At 35.8% G+C, this 20,992-nt stretch overlaps 1 protein-coding gene across 1 annotated transcript; it reads right to left on the bottom strand.

The window, feature by feature from the left end:
• Positions 1-2,512: 2,512 nt before the first annotated feature.
• Positions 2,513-20,427, bottom strand: LOC126970888 (uncharacterized). Its single transcript, XM_050817039.1, has 5 exons — positions 20,394-20,427; positions 16,738-16,853; positions 9,197-9,370; positions 8,238-8,479; positions 2,513-2,603 (listed from the first exon to the last, which is right to left on the bottom strand). The coding sequence occupies exons 1-5, from the start codon at positions 20,395-20,397 to the stop codon at positions 2,570-2,572; spliced, it is 570 nt and encodes a 189-aa protein (XP_050672996.1). The 5' UTR covers positions 20,398-20,427; the 3' UTR covers positions 2,513-2,569.
• Between the last annotated feature and the right edge of the window lie 565 nt (positions 20,428-20,992).

Here is a 20,992-nt window from a genome sequence, read left to right as displayed (position 1 = left end):
TATTGGCATCGTTGTTTTTTTTTTTGTAAAAGGGTAAATAATATTTTCATTTTTGTTTTAAGAAGAGAAGTAACGAGATGACCAAGACGTCCACATGATAATATTACCTTACCAGTTATAATTTATTGATGATCTGGGGCCTATTGCATAAGTCTACTAATAATACTAAAAAATAATACAAGTTACAAGCTAATGATATACTAGTCGTACTAATTTGTGTTGCATAACAATCTTTTTATACTAATAATATTGGAATATTACTGTTGATTAACTGCTAATATTTTTTCTAAACTACAAGTTATATGTTCTAGTACTAATATATTCTCTTACCTAATGTTTTTTACTCCTCTACTTAAATCTGACAATTTTACAATCAGTAATATAAGTACATACTTTATTAGGTCTTTGAAAAAGTCTATACTCTATGACCTAAAAAAGCATTGTTTACAGTACTATAATGTCGCCAAAAAGGCACAGTTGTTTTGGTGCCATAGACAAGTAAATCTAGATTAGGAATGGTAGTTTCCCAGAAATATTAGGTAGTACTATATTACACACTTAATATTTCCATGTTTAAATCGTTAGACTAAACATTTTAATGTCAACTTAAGAAAACAACTTGTTAATATAATTTGCCAAGATGCTGCTAGGTATATCTTGTAATTTTCAATGTTCAAGCGTTTGCTGTATGGGTGTATCATAGCCATTTCTTGAAGGAAAAATTAAACCACTGATCAGAGATAATTATGTCTATAATATATTTCTCGCCCATTTAAGTGGCAACTCGAAAACTTACCAAGTCGTACAAAACATATTGCATACGACACGTTGTATAGCTAGGTCAAAAAACACTCGTAGCGCAGGTTGCGATGTAAGCCGCAGGCGCATTGTGCATAAAATACTACATCCGAACCAGTAATATTGGTGCTAATATTATCAGCGAGCCGATGAAAAATAGAACACAGTTATAAGCTGGGAGAATGTGCACCGCTATTGCTTCTTTGTTGAATGTCATGTGAAATAGCTTAAAGAATACTCTCGATTTTAAGTGATGTAATATTCATAGAACATTTTATAGAAGTGTGCACTATTTTCAAAGGTGAAATTTATTACGCTTCTGTTAAATATTCGCTGATGTCATGTTTTTAGGAGTAATTCATCTTTTTCTTCATCTGCTGATGAGTACAATAAGCTGTACATTTTCGATCTACGTACCTATATGCCCATAGGGCGTGCCCCAAAAATAATTACAAGTTTCCTCTAATAATTTGTATGTTCTGCTTCATATTGCAACAGAAACTGGTAAAATTGACTTATTAAATTATTTAAATTAGTATATATTTGTCACATTTGTATCAAAATTGTACTTGATATTTCGAGACAGGAGATGTTAAGATTTATTTAGCGCTGTGGTATCCAAGTAGCCGGCAGAGAAGCCTCCAGCTGAGTATTAATATCATTGCTGTAAATCAGTTATAACATAATAATATTAATATATTATCACATCTTTGTGTCCCTCCCTAACCTTATACACAACACGGCCCTGGCGCCAAGAATATTGATGCCACGTGGATGACAGACATTTTGTGAAATTTGTCGTCAGGATTATAGGAAGTGATAAATGAGGAAAACTGCACAGTGACGTCACAGTAAGCCAACAAGAAATTGAATATCATGACCCATTTCTTAATAATTTAAGCGGCTTATAATATTTTCATTTCCCGTCCGATTCTACAATTTATGATTTTTTTATATTGATTAATTTTATTTAATTTTATACGGAAGACGAGTATAAGTGATATGAATATTACCTAATATTAAGTAATCATCACCACCCACACTATTTTGCAGCACCAGAGAAATACCAGGAGCATTAGAATTTTTAGCTGCGCTTTTCGCTATCCATATCATATCGTCCTGAAAACACTACCCAAGAAAGCTCGTTCCATAGTATGGTTGTACATGGAAAAAACAAATCGCACTCTGGGGGAACACAACACCCCCAGGTTGTGATGATGATACTCAGTTTATGGCACGTGATGCGAAGATTGAATTCGGCGGAGGAATTTGGCAATTCAGAGCCCTTCCCGTAACAAATCCAGTGCAAGACACACAATGAAGAGCGTCTACTCGTAACACTAAATTATTAAACCGTTCACAAAGTACTGGATAGATTATTAAGGCAGCTTGCGTTGTATCCGATCAAATTTCAAAAGTATTGGATCGGTTTTGTTGAATTTTTTTTACATAATCTCCATCTTGGTAGCGATCATAGAGTTTTTCTCTTGATTTTTTGATATATTTGTTGACTGCCGTCACTTTTGATCCCAATAATACCAATATTTAATTCACTAGAATTATACGCATTGGCTTACATACGCCTGTTTATTATATTATGTCATTTAATTTACATATTTTTTTAAGAAAAAAATTAACATTAACTTAATTATACCTACAATAACATTTTCATAAATAATTCGCTTAGGGTATATTCGCAAGTAAAAAAAGCATGAACAAATAAAGTTTTTTAATGAAAAATATAAAAATACAAGATAGCAAAAATGTTTACTTAGAAATGTGTTTGTCTCAGCTCCTGTGGTAAACTGAAACAATAAAAATAATGATTAGAGTGTTGTTTTCAAAATGTCACTTAGCAGTTTTTAATGTCATAACTGTTTATGAAGCGTATTTTAAATGGGATTAAGCTGGTACGTATACCTCCCTAAAAACTCCCTACGGTATATCTCCCTAAAAACTAGTTAAGTAGCGTTAGTGTTTAAATACTGAAGAAACTAAGTAAGTTTCTTCAGTATTTAAACACTAACGCAGAAAAAGGACAATAATTTTCTTAACTAAATAAAAACTTTGGATAAAACACTGTAAGTATTTATAACACTATAACTATATATTTTAACAAGACACAACGATCCTGTTATCTCGCAAGAAAATGACTTTGTTAAGAGAAACGGAATTGTGTCGTTCTTACAATATCGTTGGTGTAACAATTTGTTCTAAACTTGCGCAGAACAGAAAAATATATTGAAACATAATGTTTTTTTAGTTACTATGAAGTAGGTAGCGTCTGTTAGTAAAACTACTTTTTAGCGTCAAACCACAAACAGATATTTTATTGTTAGAGTCGTAGACTACAAACATACTACACGTGTAAAATTCTGTTATTTTAGCTTTTTATGTAAAAGTCACTAACTTTTAAATTGTAACATTCAGAACCAATACAACAATGCCATTTAAAAATTAATTTAACTTTAGACCTATCTATTTGAAAGTTACTAAATATAATAGCAGAAGAAAACAAATTTATTTTATTATTAAATTAATATGATTTAATAATTCCGCATTACCTGACCTGACTGCTGTATCAATAGCTCGACAATATCTATAAATAATATAAACTGCTCATAAGAAGTAATAATTGTAATTTATTCCTTAATAATTTTGTGGGTGAGGAAAGGAAATCACTAAAAGCGTATTACGCCGTCGCGTCGACAAAATTTTATAAAGAGGTTTCAGTCAATTTAACACCAGTAATGTCCTTTGAAACGATTTACACAACAGACGTTTTACTAAATGATTTCTTTATAAAAAGAGATAAAAAATATCAAGGTTTAAAGACATACTTTTTTGCAATATTGGCTACACACATTACTACTATAATTGTCATAAGGCCGCGTAATGAAATTTGATTGTTTTTAAATATTTTTCTTTGATATATTTGTTTTTAAATAATGAAGGGAAACTTTTTGATTATTTCGTAATTTAATTTCGTTGTTGAACAATTTAATAAATTAATATTTTCTTTTGTTTTACTTCAGTCGTGTGGTCGTCAGCCCAATTGTTATTTTTGTTTTTCTAATTTTAATAGCAGTGTGCTTTATATTAATATATATTGTACTTTATGTTTAACAACTTAATTGAATATGTCGGTCGTTACTTTACTTTGCTATGCTTCAACTGATTTGCTTTCTAAGCAGATTTACTGACTAAAATAAAATATAAAAAAAATATGCACTGCATGTTATAAGGTACTTGATTCAATGACTGCATGGGATATCATCAGCCATGTGAATCTAACGAGAGGATTGAGTTCCATCAATCCATCGAATGTCCATTGTGACTCAATTAGAACTTAAGCGATTGTCAATAATAATCTTCCAGAAAGTGTTTTTCAGCTAAAGGTAGTTCAGTTGTGAGTATATCACATAAAATATAATAGATATCTTGAAAAATTAATTTACAAATTCATTATTTTTGCAAATAGTAAATAGCAAAAAAAATATATAAGATTTTTTTTTGGGATTATTTTATTTGATGGGAATTGAATAATATATTCCCGATAGATTATTTAAGCATTTTTATCAACATCGACACTTATTAGACTTTTTTGTTCATATTGTACAATTTTCCTATTAAAAGTAGTTATACATCTTTTATTGTTAAGTCAGCTTTAGTAAAACCCGTATTGGTTGAGTTGCGTTGCAAAATAAAGGAGTAAGTCCTATTTCCTCGTGAAGTAAATTGACGTAAATTAAAAATGTCTTTGGAGGAATTTTTTGTAGCCGCAAGCAAGGATTCCAATATTACAATTTGCATATTCATCTTACATTCATTTATTCTTTTTGCAGACATTTATGTAACGCCAGTATTGACTCGAAAACTTAGATAAAGGATTGGTCTCCACTGCGAGTCCTGCGGTCCAGTGGAGACCAATCTAAACTCGCCAAGTTAATCATTTTATAACATTTTTTACAATAATTAGACGTTCTAATTTATCTTATTTCGTTTTATTTATACTTATATCATATATATAAACATGTTAACATGCAACTATTTATAAACTTCGGCCTCTCTTATTCATTTCTACAAAAATATACTGTACATTCAAGATGGCTGCTGCACAATATTAAAACTTGCTATCAATAAAAATTATGTAATTTCCTAGGTTAGAATGAATTTGGGTAACGCTTTTGAAATCAAATATGGCCACCGCTTCAAGAATAATTAGGTTTTTAGTTTCAGATTTTAATTATTAATATAAACTTGTACCAATTTGATTCTTAATTGTATTACAATTTACAGAAAATGAATGTAACGATGAATACGATGTTAAGCAAGATATTCGATTATTAGTTCAAATGCTTATGATGATGATAATGAAAATTTAAAAAATGAATAAATGTGATGATGATAAATAATGAAAATTGAAAAAATGAATAAAAGTGATGATGATGTGATTTGAAATACATTATTTCGAAATTGATGATTAATGACTTGTCTTGTTGTTTTTTCTTGCTTATTATTATTATAAAAGATACTATTATAAACAACTATTTTAATAAATTTACTACTATTAAATAACATAAAATTCCTGAACATCTCCACAAAAAAACACCTTTACCAGTCAACAATGGTCTGTTCGTAATTTCTATTACGATTCAAAATATTTTCATATTTAACTCTGCATTAATTATTAGTTTTTTTTCTATGGAATAGGTGGACAAACGAGCGTACAGGTCACCTGGTGTTAAGTGATCACCACCGCCCACAATCTCTTGCAACACCAGAGGAATCACATGAGCGTTGCCGGCCTTTAAGGAAGGAGTATTCGCTTTTTTTGAAGGTACCCATGTCTTATCGTCCCAGAAACACCGCACAAGGAAGCTCATTCCACAGCTTTGTAGTGCGTGGAAGAAAGCTCCTAGAAAACCGCACTGTGGAGGACCGCCACACATCCAGATGGTGGGGATATCTTAGCTTGTGGCGTGTCGTGAAGGTGGAATTCGGCGGCAGGAATCAGGTTAAACAGCTCTTCGGAACACTCCCCATGACAAATGCGGTAGAAGACACACAATGAAGCGACATCTCTTGTGTGTCATAATGTGAATATATCACTTAATTATTAGTGAAGACTACCATAAGACAGTTAATAAGATATATACTATTTACACTGAGTATTTACTAAGCCGTGTTATATAACTATCTCACTATCACGCTCCCGCTTCTACTGATAGCGACATTTTATTTGTGTCTGGGGGATGTTTTGTCCATCCTATTGGTCTGGCTGCTCACAGAGTATTAAAATAGTTCCCTGAATAAAATGAATAAAAATTAGAAATGAGCTCTAAATAATCAGTAAAAGTAACCGCCGACGAGAAATGTCTGGGCAGAATTGATTATTAATTTCTAACTCTGAAAAATAAGTAAATAACAGGACTGAAATCATAAACTAAGGAACGCGTCGACCGTCTTCAAGGATCTTATGAGATAATTTTGTAAATCAGAGGTTAAAACAACAACAATCATTATTTTATTTTGTATGAGTGAGAGTACGTTAGGAATAAACCAGGGGAATTGTTACCTAATTGTGTTGTTGAGTGATTCAGCCGGTTATTTACCGATATAATAAAATACAACTCATAACCGGAACATATCGGACTCTATTCATAATCAACTTCCTTCCTCTACCACTCGCCGGTAATAAATAAGCCATAAAGCTAATGTCATCTAAAAAGTATTAATACTCGTACATTTTCCTCGAGTAAAGGCGCCGCTATTCTAGTTTTTCTACGTATAAAAAGGATATCACGAGTCAGTGGTTCATACAAGTTACAATAAGAGTATATCTTTGTAACGGGGTTCCTCAGAAATAGACCCCGATTGCGTCATCCGATTGCCAACAGGGATGGATTCGATTAAATGATTCTAATGGGTATTATCATGAATAAGCCATAAAGTTATGGTTGTTATTATGAATTTTAACAATTATTTATTCAATATTACCAATGCTTATCTGGAACCCAGAGTCACACTGTCTACAGTAATATTACATTTTGATAAATTATTGTATCGTTATTTTTATGTTGTTAACTCAAAAAGTTAGTACGGTCTGCAGTTTTTGGTAGGCCTGTCATACTGCGACAATAATCATCAGTTGTGAGGGACACTATTAACTATACCTCACTGCTAAGATTAATTCCTTTCATTAATCTTATTATTTCTTTCGCAGTGGGAATATTAAATGGTTGAAAAATTTGTCCTCCCAAGAGTTAAATAAGTAACTTTTAACTAACATAAAAGTAACTTTTTCGTATAGCATATTTAATGACACTTAAAGATTTAAAAACTCTTTGGTGTGTAAAACTTGTACGGATATTTAAAATGGATCTACATTCCTTAACCTATAAATAAATATAATATAATATAGTATATAATTCTGTTAAGTTGAATGAAATAAAAAAATAGTCAAAATTGATGAAATAGTTTAAATTTAGCTATCGAATAGTTGCCACATATGGCCTTATGTTGAACGAGTACGTGCCTGTTTAAAATTTATATATATCATAGATGGATCCGGGCCTTTGTTGCCCTTTACTGTCTTTGTGATAGCTCATATTTACGCAATTCTCTCTTTTCTCGGACCAGCTTTGTTGTTTCCTCATTTCACTCTGATTTAATGCCATATTTTTTTAACTATAGACACATTTGTATTAGACCTTGAATTATTCGCTGGTGAACCAACCAGGAGGAATTGGGAAATTAGATCTGAAACAATAACCTCTTAATACTGGACGACGTGAGTAAATGTAGACAGGAGACAGAAGCTCTAAATTGCATAGACCAGAAGCTTTCCCGCAAGTTGTTGGAAATCACACGAACAAGATTGCGTAATAAAACTCACGAAATAACGGGTCACGGTACATTTAACAAGCTTCTAAGCTAGCTTCTCTAGCTTTAATGTAGGTATCAGCAGTTCCCTGTGCAAGATTTGTATGCAAGCAGAACGATGGACACACACTTCATCCCAGAATGCCGTGTGTGGCCACATACTGGGTCAAATCCCTGGGGACTCACCATACAAAACAGGCACACAAAAGACGTCGATTTGCGGAAAATAGCTCGTGTCTATATTTAATCTATCAATCAGTCTATCAGTCAGTTAATTCTGCTTTCATGCTTCTTTTGCCATACCCAACTCTCACTTACATACATCAACATGCATTCAGGCAATGCCATAATAAGAACCTAAACTAATATTTATCACAAGTCTTAGGTAATATTTTAGTTCCATTATTCTATAACAAAATTTTTTTAAACTTACTTTTAAAACCACAAAATTAACATGTCGAGAGTAAATCACACTAAAAACTAAAAACGTTGTATGAAACGTTTGCTAGATACATTTGTGTAAAAGTGTATCAATTATTATTAATAAGACTTACTTAGGCTGTATAAGATGGAAAGGCATCTTCCTGACTGCCTCTTCAGCGATGTCTAGTGGAAATGCAAACTCAATCATGTTTTCATTCAAGCAGTCATTGTATGTTGAAGCTAGCTGGCATCTATCGGACATTCCCTCGATACTATCCAGACATAACCGCGAAATGCTGTGTAGTTTTCGTACAACGCGAGAATTCTTGCCGTTCACAAGACTTGCAAGATGGATTAGTAGTTCTCTGTTAACCTGGGAGATACAAGAAAGACAGTAACTATTATTTTTTATTAAATAAGACATTAGCTTAATTCAATAAATTTATTGCAGCTTTATATAATATAGGCCATCTGTTTGTCACATCCCATATTGATATTTGATTATTTTGAGGTTTAAGTATCAAATTTTTAACATGTTTAACCATCGCGCGAACCTGAAGGTTTATATAACAGATTGAATTTTATTAAAGTATTAGATTTTTTTACTTTTACTTTGCCTATAAATTTCCAATAAGTGCCAGCAATAAGTTAGCATAATTTCAACGCAATTGCATGAAAGGTATGAAAACGCAATATTAAGACAAATATTGTTAAATAATCATGAATTCCGATGTTAAGTGTGATCACCTGTGACCACCCTCGCTGGCAACATCAGAGGAATCACAGGCGAGCGGCAAGCCTTTTAAGTACTTGTACACACGTTTAGGAGGAATATAAGTTTTTTCATCCCATGTTTCAAATTGTAAATAGATTCGCGTTTATCTAAACATTAGATCGAAGCTGTTTTGTCCTGACAAATAATGAAAAACCAAGGTGAATAAATCCAATATGGCCGCCATGCAAATTAAATAATAATACTTAACATAATTTATGGCCAATGCGGAATTCAAACCCATTTCTCTGTAAATTACGAGTCCAACGCCTTAACCACTAAAAATCAGGTAAAAATAACATTCGGTTAAATACTTACTTTTCCATGATTGATAACATCACTCTGTTCCAGCATGCAGGCCGCGAAGCATTGTCCTGATCGAGTGATGGGAGGAGAGTTGGTGAAGTACGCTCGCACGTCCTTGGGTGTCGCTCGTACTTTGATCACGCAGGACTGAGCCATTCTAATTAAAGCATCGAGGTGGCCTTGTACCTGTCAACAAAAGATGAGTTAAATGAAAAAACTAAAACATTTGAGATAGAGAATAGCTCGGTATAAATTTCATCTTAACACGATATAAAAATCTAAAATTTTTTTAAAATCATCATTCTATTTTACAACTAGTCGATTTTTTTTAATCTTCCAAATATTTTAGATATTGCAAGGGTAAAAAAAGTCTTTGGCTGTACAATTTGTACCTGGCTGGTTTGTTTGGCTTAATTATATATCGAAAAAAAGAAATAACTTATGTCGAAGGTACACTACGTTGTTCTGGTGCTGGTCGCCCTGTTACTTATAAAATGGATACTATTTTTGTCGAAGTGGAGCTAGATCAGCATATAAGTAGTTATGACATAGATGTAGAACTGATTTCACTTTATGATTTTCATTTTAAAGAGCTAGGTAAAAAAAGGTCGATAAGTTTTTTTTTTATGAAAATAAGGGACGAGACGAGCCGTACGTTCAGCTGATGGTAATTGATACGCCCTGCCCATAACAATGCAGTGCCTCTCATGCTTCTTGAAAGACCCAAAAAATCAGGGCGCCACTACAACTGCGCTCGTCACCTTGAGACATAAGTAATTGTTAAGTCTCATTTGTCCAGTAGTTGTACTAGCTACGGCGCCCTTCAGATCGAAACACAGTAATGCTTATACATTACTGCTTCACGGAAGAAATAGGCGCCGTTGTAGTACCAATAATCTAGCCGGCATCCTTTGCAAATGAGCCTGGTTGTTGCAATACGAACTCATTGAAAGAAATTTAATGAACCATTCCTTATTTTGAGCTATTACGACGGCAGAGCCATCGAAGTAGATGACTACTGCTATCTTTAGCCACTCGGCTAAAATTAGGAAACTTTGTCTGGGAGGTGTTAATCCATCTACCATATAGCCTAGAGAACCTTACAACTTCATTCTACCTGTTTCGGTCTCTTCAGAATTCTTTGGACAGTATCACGTTAACGTTAAATTTCTTCAGTAATTTGATCATGTAAATACTATCTTAGATAAATCTCTTACAAACTACTAACTAATAAATTTTCATGTAAGATATAGTCATAATACAAAAGATTCATTAAATAAAAAGCTAATTGTAATGAGTAAAAACATAATGTAAATTGAGATTCCAATGAAACTGCTACCTTGATAAATTTTACCACAACATAATATAACAATTTACCATTCAAAATAATTTCAAGTATAATAGTTCACTTATAAATAAAATTTTAATGTGAAATTACACCACTAGAATATTAAATTCAATCGGCCTTACAAATAAACTTGGTATAAAGTTGTAACTGATGATAAACAAAGAATATTCAAAATGTTTACAATATCATTGACAACACTGTCATTAAAATTATAATTCTGAAGATTTCCGAATGACAAACCTTGCAAATAAACGCGGGAAACGTTATACGTCCGAATCAACATTCGTAAGCAAAATGTCTATTTGTAAACATTTACCATATTCTTGGTTTATGCTTAGTTATAACTTTATGTCAATTTTTCTTTGTAAGGCCGATTATAGCTAACTCAATATCGTGTTCATTATGAGGTATTGAGCCCAAAGAATATCAAGTGAAGTTTCGAGAAGCTTTGATTAGGAACATGAGAGTGCCCGCATCTCTTCGACGACGAATCTACAATTGAACTTTAAAATGAACTTAAACTAAGGTTGAATAACTTGAATATTCTCATTTCTGACATCACTGAAGTTTCCAACTTCTTGTCTACTTGTTCACACAGACACGATAATCCGGATCAGTTTATCTAGCCTACAACGCCCTTCAAACCAAAATACAATAATTCTTACACATTACGACACAGGATGATTCGCGGCTTCTATAATGAAGGGGTACACCTGTATGTTTTTCTAAAATAAAAATATTATGCTATACTATTAAAAGGCATAAAGGCATTTTCTCAAAATTGATTCCTTTAGAATTCTTTTTGATGTAATTTCTCATATACTACGAGGGCGGCATTGAAAATTTCGGGAATCAAGGAAGTGACACAACATTACTATTTAAAAATATATTTATTGCTTTTCGAAGTATTCTCCGCGAAATTTGACACATTTTTCCATACGATGGAACCAATCATTGAAGCAACCATTCCATTCGGAAGTTGGGATCTCCAAAATGGCCGTTTTGTTGGCGTCCACAGCTTCTTCAGGTGATGAAAATCTCTGACCACGCAATTAATTCTTTATTTTAGGGTAAGTATAGAAATCATTATGAGGTCGGGGCTGTACGGCGGATGGTCTAATAATTCTATGTTTTCTTGCGCTAAAAACTCTTTTGTTCTGTGCGTGGTGTGAGAACTCGCCTTGTCGTGATGGAGGATGATGCGGTGGTTTTTTTTTTTATATGAGAGGGGGCAAAAGGGCAAGAAGCTCTCGGGATGGGGAGAGGTGAGGCAACCGCCCATGGACATCTGCAACAGGTGTGTCAAGAAATGCGTTGCCGTCCTTTAAGATGGGAGTATGCTTTTTTCTTGAAGGTCCCTAAGTCGTATCTGTTCGGGAAGACCGCTGCCGGTAGTTGATTCCACAAAGTGGCTGTGCGAGGCAAGAAATTTCGAACAAAACGAGCGGTTGTGGAATGCCAGACATCTACGTGATGCGGATGGTACTTTGCACGTAATGTCCGATGGTGGAATTCGGCCGCTGGAATCAACCCGAACAGCTCCTCTGAGCACTCCCCGTGATAAATGCGGTAGAAGATGCAGAGAGAACCCACATCTCTACGCAATGCTAGAGAATCAAGCCGATCGGAGATGACTTGATCGTCGATGATTCGAGCCGCTCTTCGTTGTATTATATGTAGTTGTATGGAAGAAGCTGGTACTGGGGAGCACCCGCCCAGAGGTGAGAACAGTACTCCATGTGAGGCCGAATTTGCGCCTTATAAAGTTGCAGGCGGTGGCTTTTAGTGAAGTACTGTCTCGCCTTACGCAGTACACCAAGCTTTTTAGAGTCCAGTTTGGCCTTCTCTTCCAAGTGACCACGGAACTGAACGTCGCTCGATATATCAAAGCCAAGTATGCCAATACAGGCTGTGGCAGTTAGAGGAGTGATCTCGAATCGAAGGGATACGACAAAGGGAGAGTTTTTAGTGGTGAACGCACAAACTTGTGTCTCCTTGGGGTTGAATTGGACTAAATTATGTCGGCCCCATTCCGAGACTTTGCAAAGCATAGTCTCGATTTCAGACACAAGTTTGTTCCGGTTCTCGTCGACGCTATCCCGGGACATGTTGGCACGGCCGGTGTAGGAAGCATACCCTGTGCTGTCATCTGCATAGCAATGAATATTGCTGATTTGCAGTATATCATTGATATGCAGCAATGGGGCGGTAGTTGGACGGATCTGAGCGTATACCTTTCTTAGGGATCGGGTGCACTAAAGCCGCCTTACACAATTTCGGGACTACGCCTGATGAGTAGGAGAGCCGGAAAAGACGGGTAAGGACCGGCGCCAGTTCCGGAGCACATGTCCGCAGCACTATCGGGGGAATGCCATGGGGCCCGCTCGATTTGTGAATGTCCAAGGTGAGAAGCGCCTTAAGCACAGCACCATGCCGGATTTTTACCTCCGGCTATATGAATCGCACCGCGGAATATGCGGTGGTGGTGCACCTTGGTCATCCAGAGTCGAGTTGGACGCGAAGAGGGAGCCCAGGAGATCAGCTTTCTCTTTCGCGTCATGGGCCAGCGAGTCATCATCCCTGTGCAGTGGCGGAATGGCTGGCTGGCAGAAGTTTCCTTGGACAGCCTTGGCGAGTGACCAGAACGCATGAGTTCCCGAGGGAAGGCGTGCAAGTCTCTCGCCAATTCTGCCAATGTGTTTCGACTTCGAGTCAGCAATAACTCTTTTGAAGAACCTGGAGGCATGATTGAAGTGTTTTTTAAGTTCGCTGGAATTCACATCCTTAGATACCACCGCATTGACCCAAACCTGATAGCACTCCTGCTTTCGGCAAGAGGCTATTTTGCAGGAGTGGTCAAACCATGGTTGGGACCTGCCACCGATAGGCACAGAGGAGGATGGAATGAAGAGTTCCATACCTTGCAGTACCACATCAGCAACAGCGTCAGCAGCGGCATCTGGATCTCCCAGCGAAAAACAGATCTGCCTCCACGGGTAGGATGCAAAAAAGCACCGCATCTCGTCCCACTCTGCTGACCTATAGTGCCACACGCGGCGACAGCCTAAGAAGCGGGGCCGTGTTAGGCGCGTGATTGGCACGGTACTCCGGATCAGGCAGTGGTCCGTCGATCCCAGAGGAGGGTCAACGGAAACTAGGTAGCCGTCCGGATGTGAGGTCAACAGAAGGTCCAACAGTGAAGGTGTATGATCTTGCACATCTGGGATTTGCGTTGGCGCAATAACCAGTTGCGTCAGACCATATGCTAAGGCGAAGTCGTGAACAGATCTCCCTGCATGATCGGTGGTACGTGAGCCTAGCCATTCGGCGTGGTGGGCGTTAAAATCGCCAAGAAACACGATCTCTGCAGTGGGGATCTGCTCCAACACGGAAACTGTAGCCATTTGGATGTGTTCGAGGAGCCGGTCAGTCTCTGCGTTACCGCTATGGGACCTATACAGACATGCGTAGATTCGCGGATGGTCATCGCAGTCTACACGCAGCCAGATGATGGATAGGTCCTGTCCTTCATGAAAACTCAGGCGTTGAGAACAGACATCCTCGCTGACGTAAATGCACACGCCAGCCCGTGGTATAAAGGAGTGTTCCAAATTATACCCCGGATAGGAAAGGCAAGATGAATCAGCCAGGGAGGATATCTGTGTCTCGGTTAAAAAGAGCAGGGCCGGCTTCGCCGTCTCCAGGTGAAAGTGGAAGGCATTTAAATTTAATCGAAGCCCCTGATGTTGCAAAAGTCCACAGCAAGTGTGGAGGAGGGTGGTTTGAGCCTCCTGCTCTGTTTGCCCCGAGTCAGCGCAGATTTGCCCCCTCCAGAATACGCGGGGCAGCCTGGGCAACCACTGTTAGGTACAAGCCCTAATTGTGGACGCCCAGGGACGGATTCTCCAGGGCTGCATAGCCTGGTACCGTCCTAGAGTCTCTTTTGAGTCTGTGCTGCCATTTGTATTTGGGAGGGGGGGTGTAGGCCTCCGGATACCCCACCCACCGGACGAAACACAGCGGCATAGCCGCTATTTCACGCTGGTTTCGAGTGGGCCCAATTCGGTTGTGTCCGTGACGATCCAACATGGCACTACCACTCCTAAAACTCCGGTTGCAGTTTTCTTTACGGAGTTCAGAAACGACCTATGGCAAACAAATGCTAGCATACCATTCTGCGTTAATTTTCTTTGTCCCTCAAGAGGAATAGTCGCAACATGGCCGGTTTTGGAGACAAACGTGGCCACCATTTTTTTTGCAACACTCCGTGAACGAAATATTTTTGTTGGCTTTAACTCATTTTCGAACACCCAAACTCGTGACTGGTTTTTTGTTTCTGGTTTGTTCGCGTATATCCAGGATTCGTCACCTGATACGATGTTGTATACAGATTTGAGGATCCTGCGTGGAATCTTTCGACAGTTCTGACGCACCAAGTAACGCGAGCCGCTTTTTGCTCTTCACAGAGCAAATGCGGTATTCATCGGGAAAACAACTTTTTTACACCTAATTGTTCATGCAACATTATTTGTATTTGACTCATGCCAATGTCTAAAGTTAAGTAGTAAGTAAATTCAGGCAAAACTGAATTTCGCGGTATGTCACATGTCGATCTTCCTCAATCAGCTTACGCACAGCATCAACGTTTTCTTTGGTGACTGCAGTTTTTGGACGACCTTGACGGGGATCATCACTGAGCTTGACACGTCCACGTTGAAATTCAGCAAATGCAGAAATCATCTGGTCAACACACTGTTTTTGTGTTAAACCACTTCGAAAGTCATAATAAATCATCGCTCTAGAATTTTCTCGAGTCAATTCCATTTTCTCAACGACTACACAAGTTTGACAAGACCTTGTGACAAGACCGAGAATCTTTTTTTAAATAAATAAATGGTATTCGATTTTTAAAACCAAGGAGTTTTCAATTAAAAAGATTTTAATATGACAGGAACAGTGGAAATATTCCATTTCCGATACTTTTAGTATAGCCTATGTAGATACTACTACCGCTTCGGAAACAAATGGCGCTCTGAGAGAGAAGAAGCGGCGTAGAAACTCTCCCAGCATTCTTTTTATGCGCTCTTTTTAATAAAAATATACAATATTGTTCTGTCATTGCTATTGCTATAAAACAATCATAATGTAGTCCTAGGCTGTCCGATCACTTAGATATTCAGCTGTGGAGTGGTAGGAATTTCGACTAGGATTTATTAAATAAAAATAGTATGCTATTTATTCTTTAATACCTACTGCGTAAGAAAAGTTATAGAAATTGGAAACAACATCCTCATGAAGTATAAATTATTATCATGTATCTTGTATAAATTACTGTTCATTAAATTAAACTCAATATCATTTATTTGCTTTATCATATTATAAAGCCTCGCCTTATATTTCATTTGGCAAACAGACAAGAATTCTGCTAGAATACTGTACAGTTACGGAAAGTAAACTTTCCTGTACCATATTTTCTGTAAGATACTTTTATGGCAGCATAATGGTCATTTATACACACAACTGTTATTAAATTTATGTTATGCTGTTATGTTTTTATTTCCATTCTTATAGCAAGATAAGTTTAGTGTAAAGGTAACAGTTAAAGTTATAACAATGTATTTGCATTATTTGTTATATTTGTAAGCAATGCAATGTAAAATTGCAAGTCATGGGTCAACTAATTTTTCTACCACTAAATACGTATAACGACGCCTTAATGCCTAGTCGCTTGAATATGCACACATCAATTTACAGCACAGCTGATAGAAATATTTAAAGTAAAAATGTATTAATTTTATAATAAATTTCTATAAGTAAGTAGAAAACCCGTGTTACGGTATTATCAAACGGGTGTTCTAGGTTTTTTGCACGTGCCACGTATAAATAGGAGTACAGATTTGCAGTGGAACAAATCGGTATGACCGTAGACAGCGCGGGCTGAGGGGGGGGGGCACTTTCTTCATTACCGCGCCCCGTCATTTGTATGCAAAGTGCCCGAGTTGAATAACTATTGTTGTTGTTGTTGCTCATAGTTAAGAGAATTAAAATATAATTGAAGATCCCATAGCCTAGCGCCCCATAACAATTACGACGCATGAATCGCCACACAAGCATGAAATTAAAGTGAGTATATTATATTGTGTTTAATAATATATCGTTACTGGACACAAATTAATTAAATTATTATTATTAATTATTAAATTACCTTTGGATCCGTGAAGTCCACTAATGTGCCGGAGAAGCCATGAGGTCTGCTAGCCATAACCACTCCCATCGAGACCACGAGAGCGATTACTCTTATCATGGACACGTTGCTTAAAGCTAGAGTGACAAGAAAACAAAACAATGTAACAGACAATTCTAATTGATCATCACTCACCATTTTATGCGTATTGATTTTTTACGCCAACTGATTTCAATTATTCTTTATTGGAAAGGATATATCCTTGATATGAAATAAATGAGAAGTTAATATTGTTCAAAATATTTTTATTATCTTACAATACATGTTGCTTATTCAGGAATATTTATCATTGAAACTATAGGTTTATGGTAACTGAAATAAGAAACATAAGTTTCAGACTTGATATCTTCTAAATATAAAGCGCGTACACCTTCCTTAAAGGCTGGCAACGCTCCTGTGATTCCTCTGGTGTTGCAAGAGATTGTGGGCGGCGGTGTTCACTTAACAACAGGTGACCCGTACGCTCGTTTGTCCTCCTATTCCATAAAAAAAAAATCTGGAAAATACCGCGTCAAAGGTGGTCCCATATTTTGTTGTGGATCATTATTCATTTTCAAATTCAATATTTTCGAATGAAAAGTTGTCAACCGCTCTGATTTTTTATCAGCGAAGTTGATGTTGAAATCGCCAGCCAAAATAAGTGGAAATTCATTACCATTTGTACCAAGTACTTTCGACCCTTCTTCTGTGTACTCCAGTAAAGTGCGATGAATAAAATGCTCTACGTCGTCCATTTTTGGATTCGGAGGAATGTAAATAATAATAAAAATTAAAAAACGTGATAAAATAAATAAAGAAATTAAAAAAAATCAAGACGTACCCCAGGCTCGAACCTGGGACCTTCTGCACAAAAAGCATACGTGATAACCGCTGTTCCACGGCAACTCTAATGATCATGGTGAAATATCTATATACATCTAGTAAGTGGGGTGTTAGGTTATTTTCGTTACGGAATTTCTGGATTCGGTCTCCACGCTCAAGGCCCGCGATAGAAGCTATGCAATAGCTTAAAAAACTTATACAGTCGCTGGTTTCATAATGTTCCATATAGTAACGAGATCATTAACTAAGACTACACTGTACGTCCGTCAGTCTGTCAGCGGATTGTATCTTATAAACCGCAATAGTAACTGACTTTTTGGCACAATGCGTATTGCTTTTTGCGAATTGAATTAAGTCAATTGTGAAATGAAAGTAGAAAATATGATAATATGGAGTTTATCATATCATAACCAACCAATTTTTATGATGATCAATTAGAATTGTCTGACTAATCTCTAGAAAATATTTATGAAAAATACTAAAGTGTAGATCATCCAGTAAAACTAGATTTAATGTTGGTAATAATGAGAGCCAAGTCTTAGATCTTAAGTTAAATTGTAAACCGCAAGAGTACTATTAATCAGGATCTGGTTAGTTTCCAGTCAATAAATATAACAGAAGCCGCATAATGAACTCTGGGGGAAACGCGACCTGCTTTCTAATTACCCCAGACCCTAATTGAATATAAGGGACACTTTAAGAAAAGTGTCACGGAGGGCTCTATGACAAAAGATACTATAATGAGATGCGTTGGTATTTTAAAACAGATGTTAGTATACCCAACATATTTTATGGAGGTCATACGTGCAAACAAGACGTGATTACCATCGACATTATAGTATACAATAGAGGTATTTTAAACAATAGCAAGTGCTTTTCATATATCTATGCGTTCATTCCTGAAATATTGCATTTGTGCTTTAATCGCAAATAGATTAAACGAAATTTTGAAGTAATGAAAGACGTAACTAATGTTTTTAATGAATCCATTGTAAAAGCGTTTGAGCCACTCTCTCTAAGCTTCGTGGACCGCATAAATAATAATTGCTGATCCGGGGATTGTTAAACATGTTTAACATGAAACAGTCATATCATTAAGAAAGTCATAGTTATGTTATAGTAACCTTTACCACACAAACTTTTTTAAATATTTCCTTTAAATTTCGTAATACATTTGTTTTGAACAAGTCTGGGAGTTTATTGTAAAAGACTATACAACTCCCGACAAAAGACTTACTAACTCAACTTAGCCGAGTAGTATGCATTATAAGTTTATGTTTGTCCTGGTGTTACATTTTGTTATGAAAGTTTCTAGTAAATTCACTTATGTGCCTATACATAACATTATCTAGAATATATTGAGAGGCAAAAATGAAGATGTTTATTTCTTTTAATTTTTCCCTCAATGATTCTTTAGGACCTAGGTTATAAATAGCGCAAATAGTCCTTTTCTGCAGCACGAAGATGGTATTAATATCAGCAGTATTCTATGAAAATAACTAAAGCAAACTAGTCGCGCCGTATCTACGTTGTATCGTTAATTGTCAATTTTTTTTAACCGCGTATGCTGCAGAACTAAGATTATTGGCCAATCCTTCAATATGGGGGCGCCATTGAAATTTGGAATCAAGAGTTTCCATGTGCCTCTTATCTTTAATTTCATGTAACAATTATGAGTCGTTGTGAGAGGCTTTCCAGATATCCGTATGAATAAGAATAAATATTTTAATCTGTGTAATATCTAATCAGAATCCAGAAACATCAAGATAGGTGAATAGCCCTTTCATAGGCAATACCTGCTCTGAGCCTGAACCAGACTAACAATTATCGTGGGCATATCACAGACATTCCAAAGTGCAGAGGCTTTCTCGACGAAGACTAAACGGGACATCTAAACATGTAATCAAAATCCTCAAAAATACAAACTCGCCTCGACTCGAGTTTTTCGGTTTTCCAATTTAGTACTCTAACGTAAACAGGAAGGCTCCTCCAGTGTGACAGAAAAGTTGCTTATGTTCCAAATGATCAGCCAACACGCATACATCCTTTTCTTAAAGCAATTCAGACGATTTTCGACCCCCTATAACTACGTTGTGGATAAAATTAGAAGCCTAAATTTTTAGTTAGCAAGCAGGCATTGTATAAGCACGGTATATTTCAAATTCATTCAATTTGAACCAGTTGTTTATGAATTTTAACTAGTCAAAGTTTCTTAATTTTGTCACTCACTGACTGACTGACCGATCATCTAAAGTCCTTTATGCTCCGATCTTTAGTAGGATGGCCAAGTTAATCTATTTTTTTAAAACATAAAATATTTTCAATATTGTAGTTAGCTTAGCTAATTATGTAACAACTTAAGACAGAAGGACCCTTAAGTAGGGACTAAATAATTTGAAAGACTTGATTACAGGGATCTCGCAACTTTTTACTGTAGAAGAACTAAGCTACAATTTTTTTTTTTATAAGTTATGTTTTAGATGACATAATATATACCACAAAACAAAAACATTACTTATATCATTGAGTAAGGATGAATACTTACGTAATCTGATATTAACATTTATCTCAACGATTTATTTAAAGTACAGTTACTAGTTATTAGAAAAATAACTCTTTGGTTTAAAGCCAAAGTAATGAAACTGCCAAGATAACAAATTGCCTTGTGGCATTTACAAACGTTTCTAAATAAAGTATTTTCTTTAATAAAATCTCTCCACAATATGTAGCTGCAGTGACCAACCAACTGTGGCATTTTTATTTAAAACAATAAATTGTAATTTTAATTTGCTCACCCATTTCCGTCCTCAACCGATGCAGCCGTTCTAATGCAAGTTCATTTAAATAAAAGCACTTAAGTAAAGAAGAAATTCCGATTGTTGAGGAAACAATACCCAATGTTAGTTCTTTGTTATCAGATGAACATTCATTTTTATGAGCTGATAGCCAGATGTTGCGAGGTTTCGTAACGTACGTTACGTATTGACATAAGTACCAACAACCAACGTAGAATACATTGATTATTCTTATTTAGATTTTAGAGAGATTGAAAAAGTAGTCTATATTAGTGAACATTTCAGTACTTGTTCAAAATTATGTTTATTTTGAGTTGCCAATCGGTATAATAATTGGGGAATTTATACGTTTGATATTAAAGTATTTGTTTTCTTTTAATCATTTCTTGGGATACTAAACGACAACAGTTGATACGAAAGGCTCTATTTAGTAGATCTAATATAAGAAAGAGAGAAAGTAAAAATAATCTTTTATTCAGTTAGGTCAAAATGACACTTATGCATGTTAAAGATTTTACCAGCACTTCGAAAATGTTGAGAAGAAGTGACATGAAAATTATTGCCAGTGTTTTTAATCTATACTTACAGTTTCAACATTT

The sequence above is a fragment of the Leptidea sinapis genome, chromosome 22 (assembly GCF_905404315.1).
Source record: "Leptidea sinapis chromosome 22, ilLepSina1.1, whole genome shotgun sequence".
Classification (NCBI taxonomy): domain Eukaryota; kingdom Metazoa; phylum Arthropoda; class Insecta; order Lepidoptera; family Pieridae; genus Leptidea; species Leptidea sinapis.
Note: the sequence above shows the minus strand (reverse complement) of the source record. Positions and strands in the feature narration are given on the sequence as shown.